This window comes from Gopherus evgoodei, chromosome 7 (assembly GCF_007399415.2).
Source record: "Gopherus evgoodei ecotype Sinaloan lineage chromosome 7, rGopEvg1_v1.p, whole genome shotgun sequence".
NCBI lineage: Eukaryota > Metazoa > Chordata > Testudines > Testudinidae > Gopherus > Gopherus evgoodei.
Window position 1 is genome coordinate 109766597 of NC_044328.1, and position 16223 is coordinate 109782819.

The window sequence follows — 16223 nt, forward strand, 5'->3', positions numbered from 1 at the left end:
AAAATGTTCTACTTTATAAGATAGTCTGTGCTGAAAAAGAACACGAGTGATTTATTAGACATTGTTTCAGTTTGTGTTTTGATTTTGTATTTTTGGGTTTTGTTTTGTTTTTTCTAGTTAAAAGGGAAATGGATTTTCACAAGTACCAATTCAACATAATGAGAAGCATCACTTACTGTGAAAAATTCAATGTTTACTTTGTACTGAGAAGAGACTATGCACTTAAGGTAAAAGCACCTACTATCTGCTGTGTTTATTTTTTTCAGCTATTTTGAGTTTGAGTTTATTGGTGAGCTCTGCTGGCAGTTTAAACTTATTCATGAATGAAAAAGGAGTCTCAAATCCCTTATTTGGGACCATAGTATCCAGGATTCAGGCAGCAAGGGGATAGGACAGAGTAATTACAGATCATTCAGGATTCCCTCCTCTGATTGTCCAATAGTCCAACCGAAGTTGCTGTTGGAGTAATACAAATTCATTCTGCCCCCACTTTCTATATCTCTTGAGCTGTTTATTTCTGCTCTGCAGTATTTGCACCTCTGCCATTTTAAAATCAAGAGCCCGTGTTCAAGGTGCAAACTCAGTTTATCTGTGCAGCAAAGCTCAGCATTATCACTGTGCCAACAGATTGACCCAGTTGTTTCTCTCATCATAGTTTATTAAACTAGTTCCATTGACTTTTAGTATGACATTACACATTGCAAGAAAACAACAGACTCTTAAAGGAGAAAGAGTGGCTGATTTTTGCCTCCACTATTGGCATGGAAGGCAGTACAAGTTTAGTAGAACTACTGTGAGAGAAATATGGCTTTCATCACTTTGTGTGATGAATCTATTTATCTTAGATTAATCTGTCTGTCTAATCTATTTTAAGTATTTTAGGATTCGTGTCATCATAATAGCTGAAAACCAATGGACTAGCTATGTATTGATAGAAATACAGCCCAAATTAGCCCATAAGTGCCTATCTCCATTAAATGTATGTCTCTAATTTTCTCCATCGCTACAGTAAAGTTTACAAAGGGTTAAAAATTATAATTCCTGCCATTTGTGAATTCACAGTGGGGGATGATGCGCATTTATTTGTTGTTTATAATTTAATTTTAAAAATTCAAATAAATAGTCTGTTAATGAGGATAAAGTTTCTGAAAAGTTTTGTACCATATCTTTTGGGGAATTATGTCCTTGCTCTCAAAGGCCTAAGCCTAGAAAGAGGCGACTTCAATGCTTTGCTGGATCAGGGCCTTAATTACCCACAGCCTTTTTGACATGCTTTGTGAACATCACTTTTCTTTTCATAAGGTGTATAATAAGGATTATGAAGAGATCTGCTCAGTAGAGAACGTGGAGTCATGTCTGTTGACACTTATGGTATTCAATCCTGTGAGCAATGAACTCATTACAGGAGGACTCAAAGGCATAAAGGTAAGGGAATACCTCAGATGAGGTTTGAGTTGTCTCGTGCAACATTTTGAAAGCACAGGCATGAATTTAATGTAGGGCAAAGGGAGACTGTATGCCTTGGTGGACTGATGAGGGGAACTTTCACACTTAATTCACTGGTTTGAGCCCAACATTGATCAATAGTAACTGAAGGATGTTACCATCTGATGATTGCTTGGTTGTGCCAATTAATTCTCTAGTGGTCAGATATCCAGATCACAAGAACACTATCATAACTTAGTGGCAGTCTCAGCAGAGAGATCAAGGGTCTGAATGCACTATGGTAACTAAACCTTTCTCACTCCACTAGAGTTGATTTCTTCCAGAATAAAGATCAATTAGATGACTGGGGCTGAAACTTGCATCGCCACCGCCCTTGTTATACTTGTTACGTGTATATATAAGTACAGGTCTATAGACTTATCAGTTCTGCACCTTTCACCAACACTCCATTTACTTTGAAAAGAAAATGAGGAAAAAATATTGTAGATTGGCTGGTTTATTTAGTTTCCCTAATAGCTGGGTTGGCGTGATGAACAAAGAGAATAGTCAGTGCAGCTGAGAAGCATTTCTTAAGTGAAGAAATTATCTCGTGATCATAATTTAATTTTTTTCTGTCAAAACAAATTAAAAGTTTCATAAATGTTTTCTCATTAATACCGCTCTTACTTTAGGCTTGTGTCTTTTGAAGCATTCAGGTCTGTCAGTATGGAAATAATGGGAGAGCTTAATGGCTTCTTGAAAAGCTTTTGATAGTTGACATTCAGATTTCCAGTTCTAGACTCAAGTACCAAATCAAGGTTGCAAAATTGTCTTTGTATTCTTTTTTTCTTTTAGTTCTGGAAGTTTAAAGAAACAGAGAGTACAGATTACTCTGATGCAGTTCACATGTCCAATTACAAGCTATTCCCCAGGTAAACAGATGTTAATTATTTGAGTTTAGTAAGTGACTGTGTACATGGGTTCTCACAACAAATTATTTGGTGGCCTCAGACTGCGGCCACCAATTCTTGTTGGTGGCCCCACTGACACTTTTTCCTAAAATGCTTAATTTCCTAAAATACTTAGTTAACTTTAGGAAAAACAAATAAATATGCACATATACACATCAAAATCATTATAATTAATTTATGTAGGATTTTTTGTGTATTTGTTTTTTTGTATTTTTTGCTGACTCAATAATAAAAATAGTGCTCTGAAAAGTGATATTTGTATGGTTGTTAATATAATTTTTCACAGCAGACTTACTAGCTAGCTGAGAGTCTGTGAAAAGTGATATTAACAAACATACAAGAATCACTTTTCACAGCCTCCCAGCTAGCTAGTAAGTCTGCTGTGAAAAGTGACACTTGCATGTGTGTTAATATCACTTTTCTCAGCAAGCTCCAGGACAAACTATTGTATATCTTCGTTGTGAAAGCTTTTATAATGTTAATATAACTTCTTATTAATGGTTGTACATTATGAATGTTTATAGACACACACTGCATATCTGGAAGTAATAGCTGTGTGATTTCTATTCAAAACCTTGTGCTAAGTGAGTTTATCATGCACTTTTGAATGCCTCACCTGCACTCTGCCCACTAATCCATCTCCCCTGTATTTATTCCAACATTCTCAAACTCTAAGTAGCTTCATCCAGCAGGTTACATGTGGGTTTTTGTTTTGTTTTGTTTTGTTTCCAAATCATCCTGCCAGAAAAATATTTCCCCTTCTCCTCCCAAGTGTGAAATTCCTCAAACCCCACCCCCGCCATGTGCTTCCAAAAATTACACTGGTCCGAGGCCTAGGACAAGTAAATTCTATCCTGGGCCAGTGTCAGCTTTTCTATGTCTATAAACATCTAATTTTACAATCCATTTACATATGGCATTGAGAACTAGAAACAATAGCTTTATACCTTTGGAAAGTAAATATTCACAGGTTCTCAATGGGATCAAGGACTAGCTTCTAGTCCTGGGAAACTGAGATCTTGCACTTTCAATTTGTGTAATTTTTATGTAGAAAAATGTATTTAGGATGGTTTCAGGGCTCTTTCTGAACCCAGTAGACTTGGACTTATTATAAGTAAGGCTCTTGGCTTTACAGCAGTGGCGGGCAAGCTGCGTCCCGCGGACCACACACAGCCTGTCAGGGCAAGCCGCTGGCAGGCCACCAGACCATTTGTTTACATTTTCATGGCTGCCCACAGCTCCTAATGGCCATGGCCAGGCCCGCGCCACTTCCGGCAGCTCCCATTGGCCAGGAACAGTGAACCATGGCCATTGGGAGCTGCAGGCAGCTGTGCAAATATAAACAAACAGTCTGGCGGCCCACCAGCAGCTTGCCGTGACAGGCCGCAGGTTGCCCACCACTGCTTTGCATGCAGAATCATACAAAAATAACCCCTGTGATCTTTTAAAAATATTTTTATGTAAACATATTTAGCCTGGGATGGTATACTATAAAAGTTTTATTGGCATTTGTTTGGGATAATCAGACTTGCTTACCAGTAGTAAATCCATGAGTTAGTTATGTGCCATGCCAAACAAATGTCAACAAAACCTTTAAAACACACCATTATATGTTCCCAATCTAGTGTATGTGATGATTAGACAATTGTTTGAACACTATAATCAATTGAAACGTGCTCATTACCAGCTTCTAGGAAACCAGGCTTTTTTAAAAAATAAAATATATCCAGCAGCTTTCATAAAATGAACTGTGTAGTCCTGTAGTATGCAAAAAACTTCACAAACCAAATGACTATCATCTTATTTAAATGTGTACAGTAGTGTTGCCATATCTTAATCATGTTTTGTTTTGTTTTAATATAGTGCAGAATTCCCACACATGAGGCAAATCTGGTGTACAAATATGGAGTTTGATGTCAATATGCAAAGACTTTATTGCTTTTCTAATTGCGATCTCTTCTGCTATGATACCAAAGGGAATATACTGTTTCAGCTAACCAATGCCCACCGAAGTACCATTCTCTCCTGCGTCTATTCATCATACTCCAATGCTTTGCTTACCTCCTCCAGGGACTCTGAAAGTAAGATGGCTCACAGGAACAAAGCATCTGAGCCTATGATCACAGTTCTTTGTTTCTTAGTACTTTATCATATATTTTTAATGAGACAACAATGCTAATATTTTAAAACAGCAGTAGTGCTTCAGTGTATAAATGACGTTCTAATTCTAAACTTAACTACAGCAATTCTTGCTCCCACATTTGAAGTCATGAAGGAAATTTTCCATAGGCCATATTGGCAGAGAGTCTAGTAGTTATTGCCTCTCTGGGGAACACAAAATCTGGGCTACATGTTCTGTCACATAATCGATTTCTTGCAGTAACAGGTGCAGAAATTAATGGACCTCACTCTTACCTAGCATCATCCTCTGTGTTTCTCTGAATTTTCATAAATAGAAATGTTATCTGCTAACATTTGAACCCAAACACAAATCTCAACATATAAAGTGTGACTTCTTTATGAATGTAGATCTGCTAGACTTTTCAAAAAAGTTCAGCAGATGAATGACTTATCCATTATTTATTAATATTTAATCTCCCAAAAATATCTTCGCATTATCCTGAACTGAATCCAGGAATCACTTTCTGGGATAATGGCAAGGTGCTGAGCACATCCTAAAAGCTTCAAAATGCCTTCAGCTTCATGGTATGGAAGGACGTGGTCCTTTGAAGGATTGGGCCCAACTGTACGTCCTGTCAATCTAAATTTTGAAGTAGCAATTCCGCTAAGCAGTAGTGTTTTTCATTCATCATCTTACCAATTCTATAAGATATCATTTTTGATTTAACTATTTTCTATCAGGAATCATTTTTTCTTTTGAAAATATATGGCCCTCAAGGGAATAAGCAGGCACATTCTGAATGGTAATTGATAACATTACTTTCCAGACTTTATAGTCTTTTCCAAGTAAAGAAGCATCTAGCCTCCTTTTCAGTACCCTAGCTAAAGCATGAGAAAATGCCCAACCACTCTGTTTTGATTTTCTCATGATAATTACTAGGAAAATCAGGAATGCTCATGATGAAAAGGAGTAAAGTCATGAATGTTTTATCAAAAACACTGAAATCATAGTGTTCGTTACTCTCATGAATTGACTTCCTTCGTTAACGAAGTGCATTTCCTCACAGTGCAGTATATCATTAGCACTTGGGAGAGAAAATAGTATTAGCTCAAAAGCAAAATTACAGTTTTAGTGGGGTAGTTTAAAGAATAATCAGGTTTTTGGTGTTGTCCTCAGTAAAATAACCAGAGAGAAAGAAGTGTAGTTTATTTTGTCTTCTTCATAATTTAATTCTCATTTATTTACTGACTGATGGTTATTGTTTTATTTTAACCAGTAAAATCTTGGAATGACCAGGGCTGTTTGTTGCATGTGTTTCATGGCCATACGAGGTCTGTCACACACCTCCTCCTCCATCCAAACACTTTGTCTTTATTTATCTCTGGATCTTTGGATGGGACAGTGAAACTCTGGTCCCTGGATACAATGGAGCTGTTTTACAGGTACTTAAAAAGATCATACCATTTATGTAAGTTTCACTGCTTACAAATCATGAAATATAATCAAGTTAAAATGAATTTCTAGCATTAGAATTTGCAGCATTTTATGGTATGTTGGATGAATTTCAAAGGATAAATGGTGAATCTTTAAGGAGTAAGATAACTATCTTTGTAGATTATATACCTCTAAGGATATTGCCATAGTTTCGCTCTATTTTCCAATTCTTTTGATGCTGAACCTGTGAGGAGTTGAGGGTACTCAAAACTTGCAAGAGGTGCTCACCATCTCATAGCAACAGGGCCCAGATCCTCAAAGGTATTTAAGCAGTTAACTCTAATGGATTTAATTTCAGTGGGAGTTAGGCACCTTAAATATCTTTGAGGATCTAAGCCCAGGTGCTCTGCCATAAGGCAAGAAACCCTGCTAAATAGAAAGTTATGTATCTCAGCTGTTCTCATCTCATTAGATGGTGACGATTTCTTCAGCACAGCTTCTGTTTAGAGCTGTGCAAATAATGGATTTTTCAGTTCACTAGCAATTTAGGTGAAACCCAAACCAAAATGTTTTGTTTAGATTTTGATCATTTAATACCTTTTGAATTTTTTTAAATACAATTAATGGAAAATTCAAAACAAGAAGTCATTTGGTGAGTAAAGTTAAACATATGCATATGTATTTGCAGCGCAGGCCTTATTCATTAAAGGAACAGTTCACTTTTAATAGTGAGTTCTACTATAATTCTATGAGTATTTATACAAGAGCTGTGGTGGGCAAGAAGTGTTTTTATAAAGAAAAAATAAGATGCACAGTTCATGGGCTTGTATTTTGTTATATGATTATGAATAAATAAATCTTCATCTCCTAATAAATGTTAGAAGTGTGGCTTTTCCCAAGGCATAAATAATTTATACAGCTCTGAGTCTGCTTTGAGGTACTGGCCCTGTAGTTGCATGGCTCCATACCATATAACTGATTTTTAAGGAGACCTTCACATCAATGACTTGTGTCATAAACAGATAGCTAAGGGTTAATGTCTCTTTCACCTGAAGCACCTGACCAGAGGACCAATCAGGAAACCGGATTTTTTTTCAACTCTGGGTGGAGGGAAGGTTGTGTCTGAGTTCTTTGTTTTCTGTCTGCCTGCTGTCCCTCTCAGCTTTGGGAAGGATTTTCTATTTCCTGCTCTCTAATCTTCTGTTTCCAAGTTGTCAGGACAAAGAGATCAAATAGTGAGTTATATGATTTCTTTTCTTTGGTATTTACATGTCTATAGTTGCTGGAGTGCTTTGATTTGTATTCTTTTTGAATAAGGCTGTTTATTCATATTTCTTTTAAGCAATTGACCCTGTATTTGTCACCTTAATACAGAGAGACCATTTGTATGTATTTTTTCTTTCTTTTTATATAAAGCTTTCTTTTTAAGATCTGTTGGAGTTTTTCGTTACTGGGAAACTTCAGGGAAATTAAGTCTGTACTCACCAGGGAATTGGTGGGAGAAAGAAGTCAGAGGGAGGTCTGTGTGTGTTGGATTTGTTCGCCTGACTTTGCATACCCTCTGGGTGAGGGGGGAAAGAGAGATTAACTCGGTAATTCTGTTCTCCAGGACTGGGAACGGAGAGGGGGGAGTCACTCTGTTTAGATTCACAGAGCTTGTGTCTGTGTATCTCTCCAGGAGCACCTGGAGGGGAGAAGGGAAAAAGGATTATTTCCCTTTGTTGTGAGACTCAAGGGATTTGGGTCTTGGGGTCCCCAGGGAAGGTTTTCAGGGGGACCAGAGTGCCCCAAAACACTCTAATTTTTTGGGTGGTAGCAGCAGTACCCACTCCAAGCTGGTAACTAAGCTTGGAGGTTTTCATGCTAACCCCCATATTTTGGACGCTAAGGTCCAAATCTGGGACTAAGGTTATGACAACTTGAAGTCAGGGATCGGCAACCTTTGGCACATGGCCCATCAGGGAAATCTGCTGGCAGGCTGGGACAGTTTGTTCACCTGCAGCGTCCGCAAGTTTGGCTGATTGCAGCTCCCACTGGCCGCAGTTTGCCATTCCACACTAATGGGGGCTGCGGGAAGAAGTGGCCAGCACATCCTTCAGCCCGCGCCCCCATTGGCCTGGAACGGCGAGCCACGGCCAGTGGGAGCTGCGATTGGCCGAACCTGCGGACGCAGCAGGTAAACAAACTGTCTCGGCCTGCCAGCGGATTTCCCTGATGGACCATGTGCCAAAGGTTGCTGATCCCTGTGGTAAGTGATTCAATAAAATACATCATTTTTACTAATTTCTAAGGGGCTATCATAAGATCTAGAAATGGAGGTTGTGTCCTCTTGAGTATTATAATTTCCAGTAACATTTTTATGTAACCTGCGGGAATTAGCACAGTATTTACTTATCATATAAGTGCATGGTCGTTCCATATCTTTGTGGCATGCAAAACAGATTCACCAAGGTCACTAATACAGTCATTGTTGACTGGAACTAGTTACAGGGTTTTTTCTCCCTGAGTTCCCCAGGGAATTATCAGAATTTGAGTATGGTGTGAAGAATTCTTTTTAGCTGAACATGGTCGACATTGAAAAATGTGCCATGTAGTTTAACTTGGACTCTAATGTAATTGATGTAACTTGCTGCTGACTTACTTTAATTCATGATTTTCTGTGGCTTGTGGGGATTTTTTCTTTCGTTTAGTTTATCGTTGTTCACTGAAGGAATTGTTTGGATGGGCCTAACTGAGGATAAGTTGCTGTACTGCTCTTCTGCCCGCAATCTTCATGTGTATGACTTGAACTATTTTACCAAATTCTGGACTCATGTCAGCAGTCAGATTAAGGCTCTGTCCCTCTGTGGTGCCAATGGGAAATCCAGCAGGGTGGTAGCTATGGGTTCTGATAACAGGTATGTGTGACTACATGTGCTAATGAAAGTTTGAGGTGGTTCGGATCCAGGTTTTTGGTTGGATTTCATCTCCACTGGTAGTAATAAACTTGCAATAGAAAAACAGTAGTGTGTGTATTAATAAACACCACATTCAACCATATGAAAGGGTTTTAGCTGCCGTCTGTTAAAACTGTAAAGTAACAAACTAATCAAATAGAGAAGACATCTGCTTGCTTGACTCAATATGGGTTACATATTTTCATTTGAGATTTGTTAGATCAGTCGAAATAAATACCTGTGTGACATTCTTAATGAAAATCACGCACACACAAAAAAAGTATCAGTGTTCTCCAAATTGTGCAAACTGAGCAGAACAGTGTACCTGCCCATATTTATAACATTCAAATTTTGGCATTACTGGAAAAAATAGCACCACAACTTTTAACAACATTGAAGTGCATTAACATATAAAAGCTTTTAACATAGAGTGAGTGGAAAAATCATGGTATTTTTCACTTTAAAATAACAGGGCCCATCCATTTAAAAGGGGATGTTTGCATGGGACATTAAAGTTCTTGTGGGATGATGAATTGAAGTGTCATCCCTGTGTCTTGATTAAACAACAACACTGCATTAACCTTTTCCTTTTACTACTTTCTTCTGTTTTTCTTTCCTAAGTTTACGAATTTTCTCTCTGCATAATGGGACAAAGTTATGTACCGTGCTGCCGCCTCCCTATCCTTCTCCGCTCCAGTCAGTTCTCAGCTTTGCCTATAATCGAACCAATGGAACAATTTACTTCCTCCTGACTTCTTGGGATATATGGGTCTACACAGCGAGGTACTACATCCATTTTGCTAAGCATTTACTGCTTTTTAGCCTGTCTTTATTGCCTACTTTTCTCACTCTGTTGTATTTGGATTTTTTGTTTGTTTTTCTTTTCATTACAATAGATGGGTAGGATGTTTTGGTATTAGGTGAAGACAGAGTGTATTCTTGAAAATGTTCAAAGTGTTTTACAAATCTTGATATTAATGAATATTGGGTGGGTAGATCAGTATTTATTATTACTGCCCATTTTCCAAATTGCAAAAGTGAGGCCCAAAGAGGCAAAGTGACTAGACAGATCACACAGAAAATCTGGCAGAGCTGCTTATAGAACCCAGATTTCCCAACTCCTCAGGCTATTTTTATGATTAATGCATTTCTTCATATTTGAATCACTGTTCTTACAACAGCTCCTTAATCCTGACAGTCCCCTGTGAGAGAGGTAACTAGAAACACCCCCACAGAGGGAGACACTGAGGCTACACCTACAGTTGGAGCTGGAGATGAGATTCCCAGCTTTTGTAGATGTACTTGCTCTAGCACTGCTCAAGATTATGCACTAAAAGTAGCAGTGTAGCTGGGGAAGCACAGGTAGCGGTAAGTGGCGGCGTGGTCTAGATGTAGCCTGCAGTGGGGCATAATTGTCAGTGTTGGGATTGTAATACGAGAGTTCCTGGCTTCAAGTCTTGTCCACACTGCTTCTTGTTTGCAAGAATTCTCTTTTTCTCCCACAGCCCCATTTCCTTATCAGCAAAACCTGTTTCTGGTGAATTAGTATGAAAGCCTCAACTTCTTTAAATGTGTTGTAATTCCTGTTAGTGTGAACCTCATTTTACAGAGAAATTATTCTGTAAAAACCATGATTTCACTATAAAGGGGATGTACTGCACTATCCCTGTGTTTCCTTTCCTACCACTGCTTGAAAACCAAGGCATTTATGTGTAATATACGTTTTTCTCCTTTCTAATGATGCTGCTTCCCCTTCCTGCCTTGATTATAACTTTTGTCAGCAAACTTTTTGTCAGACAGGGTGTGAAAAAGCACCCCCTTGGCTGACATAAGTTCTGACAAAACTCATATGAACAGCTCTGTGTTGGTGGAAGACACACTCTCCTGGTGATATAGCTACCGCCGCTCGTTACAGGTGGTTTAGTTATGCCATCAGGAGAGCTCTCTCCTGCCAGCATAGAACAGCCACATGGGAGACCTTACAGAGGTACAGTTGTGCCGCTGTAAAGTCCCTAATGTAGATATAGCCTTAACTGAATGCAAGAGAAGCAGGAAAGGAGAAAGATTCAGCTAAAGAAAAAGGAGTAGAAATGTACATTTTAATTTATTAGGGCTTTGCTTACCAATTGGAACTGTTTAAAGTTAAGGTTTTGTCAACACTGTACTGTTATCTTTAAAATTTTGTCACTCAGGTGTAAAAAAACCACTGCCCTGAACAACAAAAATGTTAACGACAAAATTTCTGCAGTTGCCACATTTTCCTCCCAGTAATTCCACCTGCCAAGCGACACCCTACTGTCTGATTGGTGTTTGCAACTATGAGTGTGCAGTTTTTTTACCTTGTATTGCTGTAGGGCCTAGAGGTCCTGACGAGGGCATTGTACAGAGAGAGTTTATAATCAAGGATTGTGTCAAGATGCCATAGGCAAATGAACAGCAAAACAGATTTGGAGCTGAGTGGGGGACAAGGGAACAGGAAAGAGAGATTCATTTGCATAACCAGCCTGACAAGGTGCAAATACTGGTGTGAGCATTTTTAAATATAAATTTGTTTCAATTAATGTCTGCAAAACCTGAAGCTGGCTTGAGGCAGGCTAAAAAGTTGGCTTGTTTGCTTTTGCTTCCCCATTTATCCCATTCTTACCTCTCTCAAAATTTGGTCTTTTCGTTACTAGTGACTATACCCCATTTTCGTAATTTGAAGGGACACAACAGGCAGCATGACCAGATAGCCTATGGATTTCAATTAATAAACGTCTTCATAAATTTTGTTTCCTATATAATTTTAATAAGTGATTTTTTTCTGCTACTTTTCACTTTGTTCCACGTTGGAGCTGACTGAATAGCAGACCATAATAATCTGAGGCCAGGCAAACCCTGGAGACAGAGACAGACAAATCCATTGTCTACTTTAAATCTCCAGTGAGCAAAACGTGGAAGAGACCACACTTAAGGCAGAAACTGTAGGCCTGACTTATTATCACAATATAGAATGGAGCTGTTGTTTGTGCTTTCTTTCCCCACCACATTAAGCCCCCGTTCCCCTTTCAACTCTGAGAACTATTGTTGTGGCATCTTAACTCTGGCCAGGAAATCATTGCTTCGAACAATGTGCTCAGCGAGTTGCAAAATTTCAGTTAAAATATCAGCCAAGCGATTTATGGGTTTATCCGCCCTTAATGCCCAATGATCAGTTTGGATTAATATTTTGGAAATTTTTATCCCTGCCAATTGGGTGAGCTGAACAACTGGCATGCAGGCATTTTGAAGAATACAGGAGACCAGATTTCTGATTTTGTGATGAAGTGGGACGTTTTAAGGAATGGACCCTCTCAGTTGAAAACAAAGTTGCCAGTCTTCTACAAGATAAATTATAACAATCTGACATTTCTATTGGGATCTTTGGGCATGAAAGATGCAAAGGGTTTTATAAGCTTAAAAACACACAAACACCTACCATCTAAGGCAGTGGTTCTCAAACTTTTGTGCTGGTGACCCCTTTCACATAGCAAGCCTCTGAGTGCGACCCCCCCCCCATTATAAATTAAAAATACTTTTAAATGTATTTAATACCATTATAAATGCTGGAAGCAAAGCGGGGTTTGGGGTGGAGCCTAACAGTTTGCAACCCCCTATGTAATAATCTCGTGACCCCTGAGGGATCCCGACCCCCAGTTTGAGAACCCCTGATCTAAGGTGAAGAACAGAACCATATAACCTCAAAAACAACATTGTGTGATAATTTAAGGCAGGAAGTGAAGAAGGATAATATATTCAGCTGAAATCCTGAAGGGAATTTAGGTCAGTAGAACCTTAGCCAGAATGTGGTTAGGACACCAAGGTTAACAATCCTATTCTTGAGAACAAGTGCAATGTGATCTTTAATAACAATGACAGTCAGGACCAAAAGAAGCCTATGATGCTAAGTGTATTGTTGGTATCTTGTAATTACAATGTATATACAGTCTGGAGGTTTTTAACTATAAACATTGGGTGCATTATAAAAGATGAATTAAACTTTTTTAAAAAAAGAACAGTCACCAAGGTAATTTCCCTGCTAGCCAGAACCAGTTTAAGGAATTTGTCACAGTTTTAATTGGTGATTGAGGATACCCAGTAGCTGTCCTAAATACTTGTTAAGTAGGCTGCCCTTGACAGAGGGCATGGCTACACTTGCAGAGTGCTTTGAGTTAAACCAGCCTTCGTAGAGTGCAGGAGGGAAAGCGCTGCAATCTGTCCACACTGACAGCTTCAAGTGCACTGGCATGGTCACATTTGCGGCACTTGCAGCAGCATTAGGAGTGGTGCATTATGGGCAGCTATCCCAGCATGCAAGTGACTGCAATGTGCTTTTTAAATGGGAGGAGTGAGGTGCACTCCAGCGGGGTTGCAGCAAATGTTATTCCTCTCACCAAGGTGGAGTACCAGCAGCGCTGTAGCCACGGAGTCAGAGCGCTCTACGTGCCTTGCCAGTGTGGATGGGGAGTGAGCTAGCGCACCTGGGGCTCCTTTATTGTGCTGTAACTCGCAAGTGTAGCCAAGTCCTAATACTCTAATGAAAGACAGGCAGCCAGGGTCAAGGAATAACAACAAGAAAGTGATAAGGCCATGGGGGCTTAACTCATTTTGACAGAGTATTGTCCCTTTCTCACCTAGAAGTGAGAGTCTAATGTACATACTGGACAGTGGAGTGGAAAGTTAAGGATAAAATGAGGGGAAGAGTAAAAACAGCATAGGAGGTAAGAAAAGAACAAAACAAGTGCTGATGCATTTGCCTCAAGACCAACGTGCTAGTGTATATCTGAAAGTTGGTAGAACTTGGTCCTTATTGTCTCTGACTGTTTTATGCTTGAGACCCTTAGATGAAATAAGAACAGAATATTATGCAAGTGTGATTCTACTCTGGAAAGGGATTTTATAAATAATTGGGTACATGTTTAGTGTCTCTCATGGTATGTCTGTGCTGCAGTCAGAGGTGTGAGTGCAGCACGTGTAGACATACATGAGCTAGTTTTCAGGTACCAATAGCAGTGATGTTATGACAGCATGGACTTCAGTGCTAGCTAGCCACTCAAGTGATTACCCAGGTATAGCCTGTGACCCGGGGTGCCTGGGGCAGCCCTCGCTAGAAATGCTAAGGTCAGGGCAGGCTGCAAAAGGGAGAGCAGATACTCCCAGGACTGGTGGGTAACACTGAAGTTAAGCCTCCCAAACCGTCACAAACTGTTCCTCTGTTATCAAGAAGCAAAAAAAGAAATCCCACAGCCCCCTTTATTGCATTCCAGTCTCTGGCTCCCAATCAGCACCTAGGTCCAGTACAGTTATTTTAAACTCTGCTCACATATACAGAATGTTCTTCTGACCCCAAAGGGTCAGCCACATCACCAGGTCTGTATAGGTTTGGATCTTACCCAAAATACCACGCTACCAGCCAATCCTTTAGTGTCTAAAACTAAAGGTTTATGATCAAGGGAAAGAAAGAACAAGAAGAGAAATGTTAAGTGGTAACACAGTCACACACATACAAAAACTTCAAAGTCCACATATTAGGTTCCTAGCTGTACTGGTGGTTTGCTGGCGTGACAGTCCCTCGGGAATACGTCCACCGTTTGGATGGGTCAGTCAGTCCTTTATTCAAAGCTTCCGTTTGTAGCAAAGTTCCTCCAGAGGTAAGAAGCACGACTGAAGACAAAATGAAGAAGATGCAGCTGCCTTGTATAGTCTTTTGCCACACGACCTGTGCTTCCTTTGTTTCCCACACAAGCGGTCCAGCACATGGTTTGGAAGCCTTTTCTGTATCCTTTGCCATCTCTCAATGCATCAATTGTATATGATGGTCCTTAATGGGCCATCAAGCAGGTTAGGCAGATCTGATGCCAAACTGTTTGGGGGTGTCACCCAGAAGCATAGCACAAGTTTTGTAATATGGACATAGATATGTATCTATAACCCAATATACCAATGTGATACAAACATATAAATGAGATTATCATATTTGGCAAACTATAACATTTTTGCAGATATCTTACATGGCCTGTCTGCCACAACTCATTGCAATTTTACAATATTAATATTCATAATATCCTCAAGTGTCCTCCGGAATCCATGCAGCATCACATAGCCTATGCAGAAGCCCAGGCTGCCATGGCTTCACTGCTAATGGTACCTGAGCTAATTATATTAAAGCTAACTCAGGTATGCCTAAACATACTGCAGTCATATCCCATGACTGCAGAGTAAATGTACCCTCAGTGCCTCTATTAAATCTGTTCAGTTTCCAAATAAAAAGTTGGGCCTGCAAGCGTGATCTTTGGTCTGAAAGTGTAGCTCAGTTCCTTAGGGCTTGTACTCATTGCCGGTAATAAAGATTGTGGAGGCAGACTATGACCTTGCACTTGAAACACAATTAATAATTCTATTGATGGTTCATGAGAGAGAGAATCCAGCTCACGGCTGTGTTGGCTCTGCACTGCTGATTTGAGCAAAAGGTATTACTCACTTTAGTGACAAAAATAACGTTTTATGTATAATATTGAATACAAACAAGGAACAGATCTTCTTTCAGAACTGCACTTAAAATGTACAGTACAAACCTCTGCCTATAAATCATCCATGTAGCTGAAAGCATTTAAGTACTTTTTTTCTAACAAACAATGGTGGGACAGTGCTCCATGTGGGCAATAGATGAATTAGAGTTATTCTCCCTCCCTGCATTTCCAGCATCAGTAGGAGAGCTTTTATAATAATCCCTTTGCTGCTAGAGGTTATGAAATCCGGAGCTAATAAAGGAGTCCCATCACAGATTTATGTGAATAAATGACATTTTATTTTGCAATTCGGTATGTTCGGTAAGAACCGGCACATTATCCTGATTTAATAGATGAGCAGGGACAGAGATACAGACATTAATCATTGTCCCTCATCGCAGACATTGATTTGCTTACGCATGAGATTCTAGCACACTTGGCCAAACCTGACTATTCTGCTCCTTTCTCTAACTTTGTGATTAGGTGAGTGGGAAATGGCATGTTGTTTTGCAGCTCTCCCCACAGCTCAGTACCTAGGTGTTGCGTACTACTGATTATAGAGATACAGGGTGTCCCGTTGTGCAATCAGTCTCTTTGCCTTTTAAAAGCTGCATTTCCATAATATTTAAAACCAAGAACTACATACACAGAATAGGTCTGATACTTCTGGGCATCATGACATTTCCCCTTCAGTAGCATTCAGTACAAGATACTTTTTCTTATTTATTGTTTGTATTACAGTGGCAGCTAGAGGCTGAATGAAAACTCCTATAAGAGAGTTTGGGTTTTATTTTTGAATCAATGGGAT

At 39.4% G+C, this 16223-nt stretch overlaps 1 protein-coding gene across 1 annotated transcript in view; it reads left to right on the plus strand.

The window, feature by feature from the left end:
• Window positions 1-16223, plus strand: part of LOC115654583 — a 115097-nt gene that overhangs the window by 6852 nt on the left and 92022 nt on the right. Inside the window, exons 5-11 of the mRNA XM_030569017.1 lie at window positions 118-227; window positions 1303-1425; window positions 2281-2357; window positions 4260-4477; window positions 5795-5960; window positions 8643-8849; window positions 9510-9671. Coding sequence (XP_030424877.1) covers window positions 118-227; window positions 1303-1425; window positions 2281-2357; window positions 4260-4477; window positions 5795-5960; window positions 8643-8849; window positions 9510-9671 — 1063 coding nt within the window. The remainder of the gene's footprint in view (window positions 1-117; window positions 228-1302; window positions 1426-2280; window positions 2358-4259; window positions 4478-5794; window positions 5961-8642; window positions 8850-9509; window positions 9672-16223) is intronic.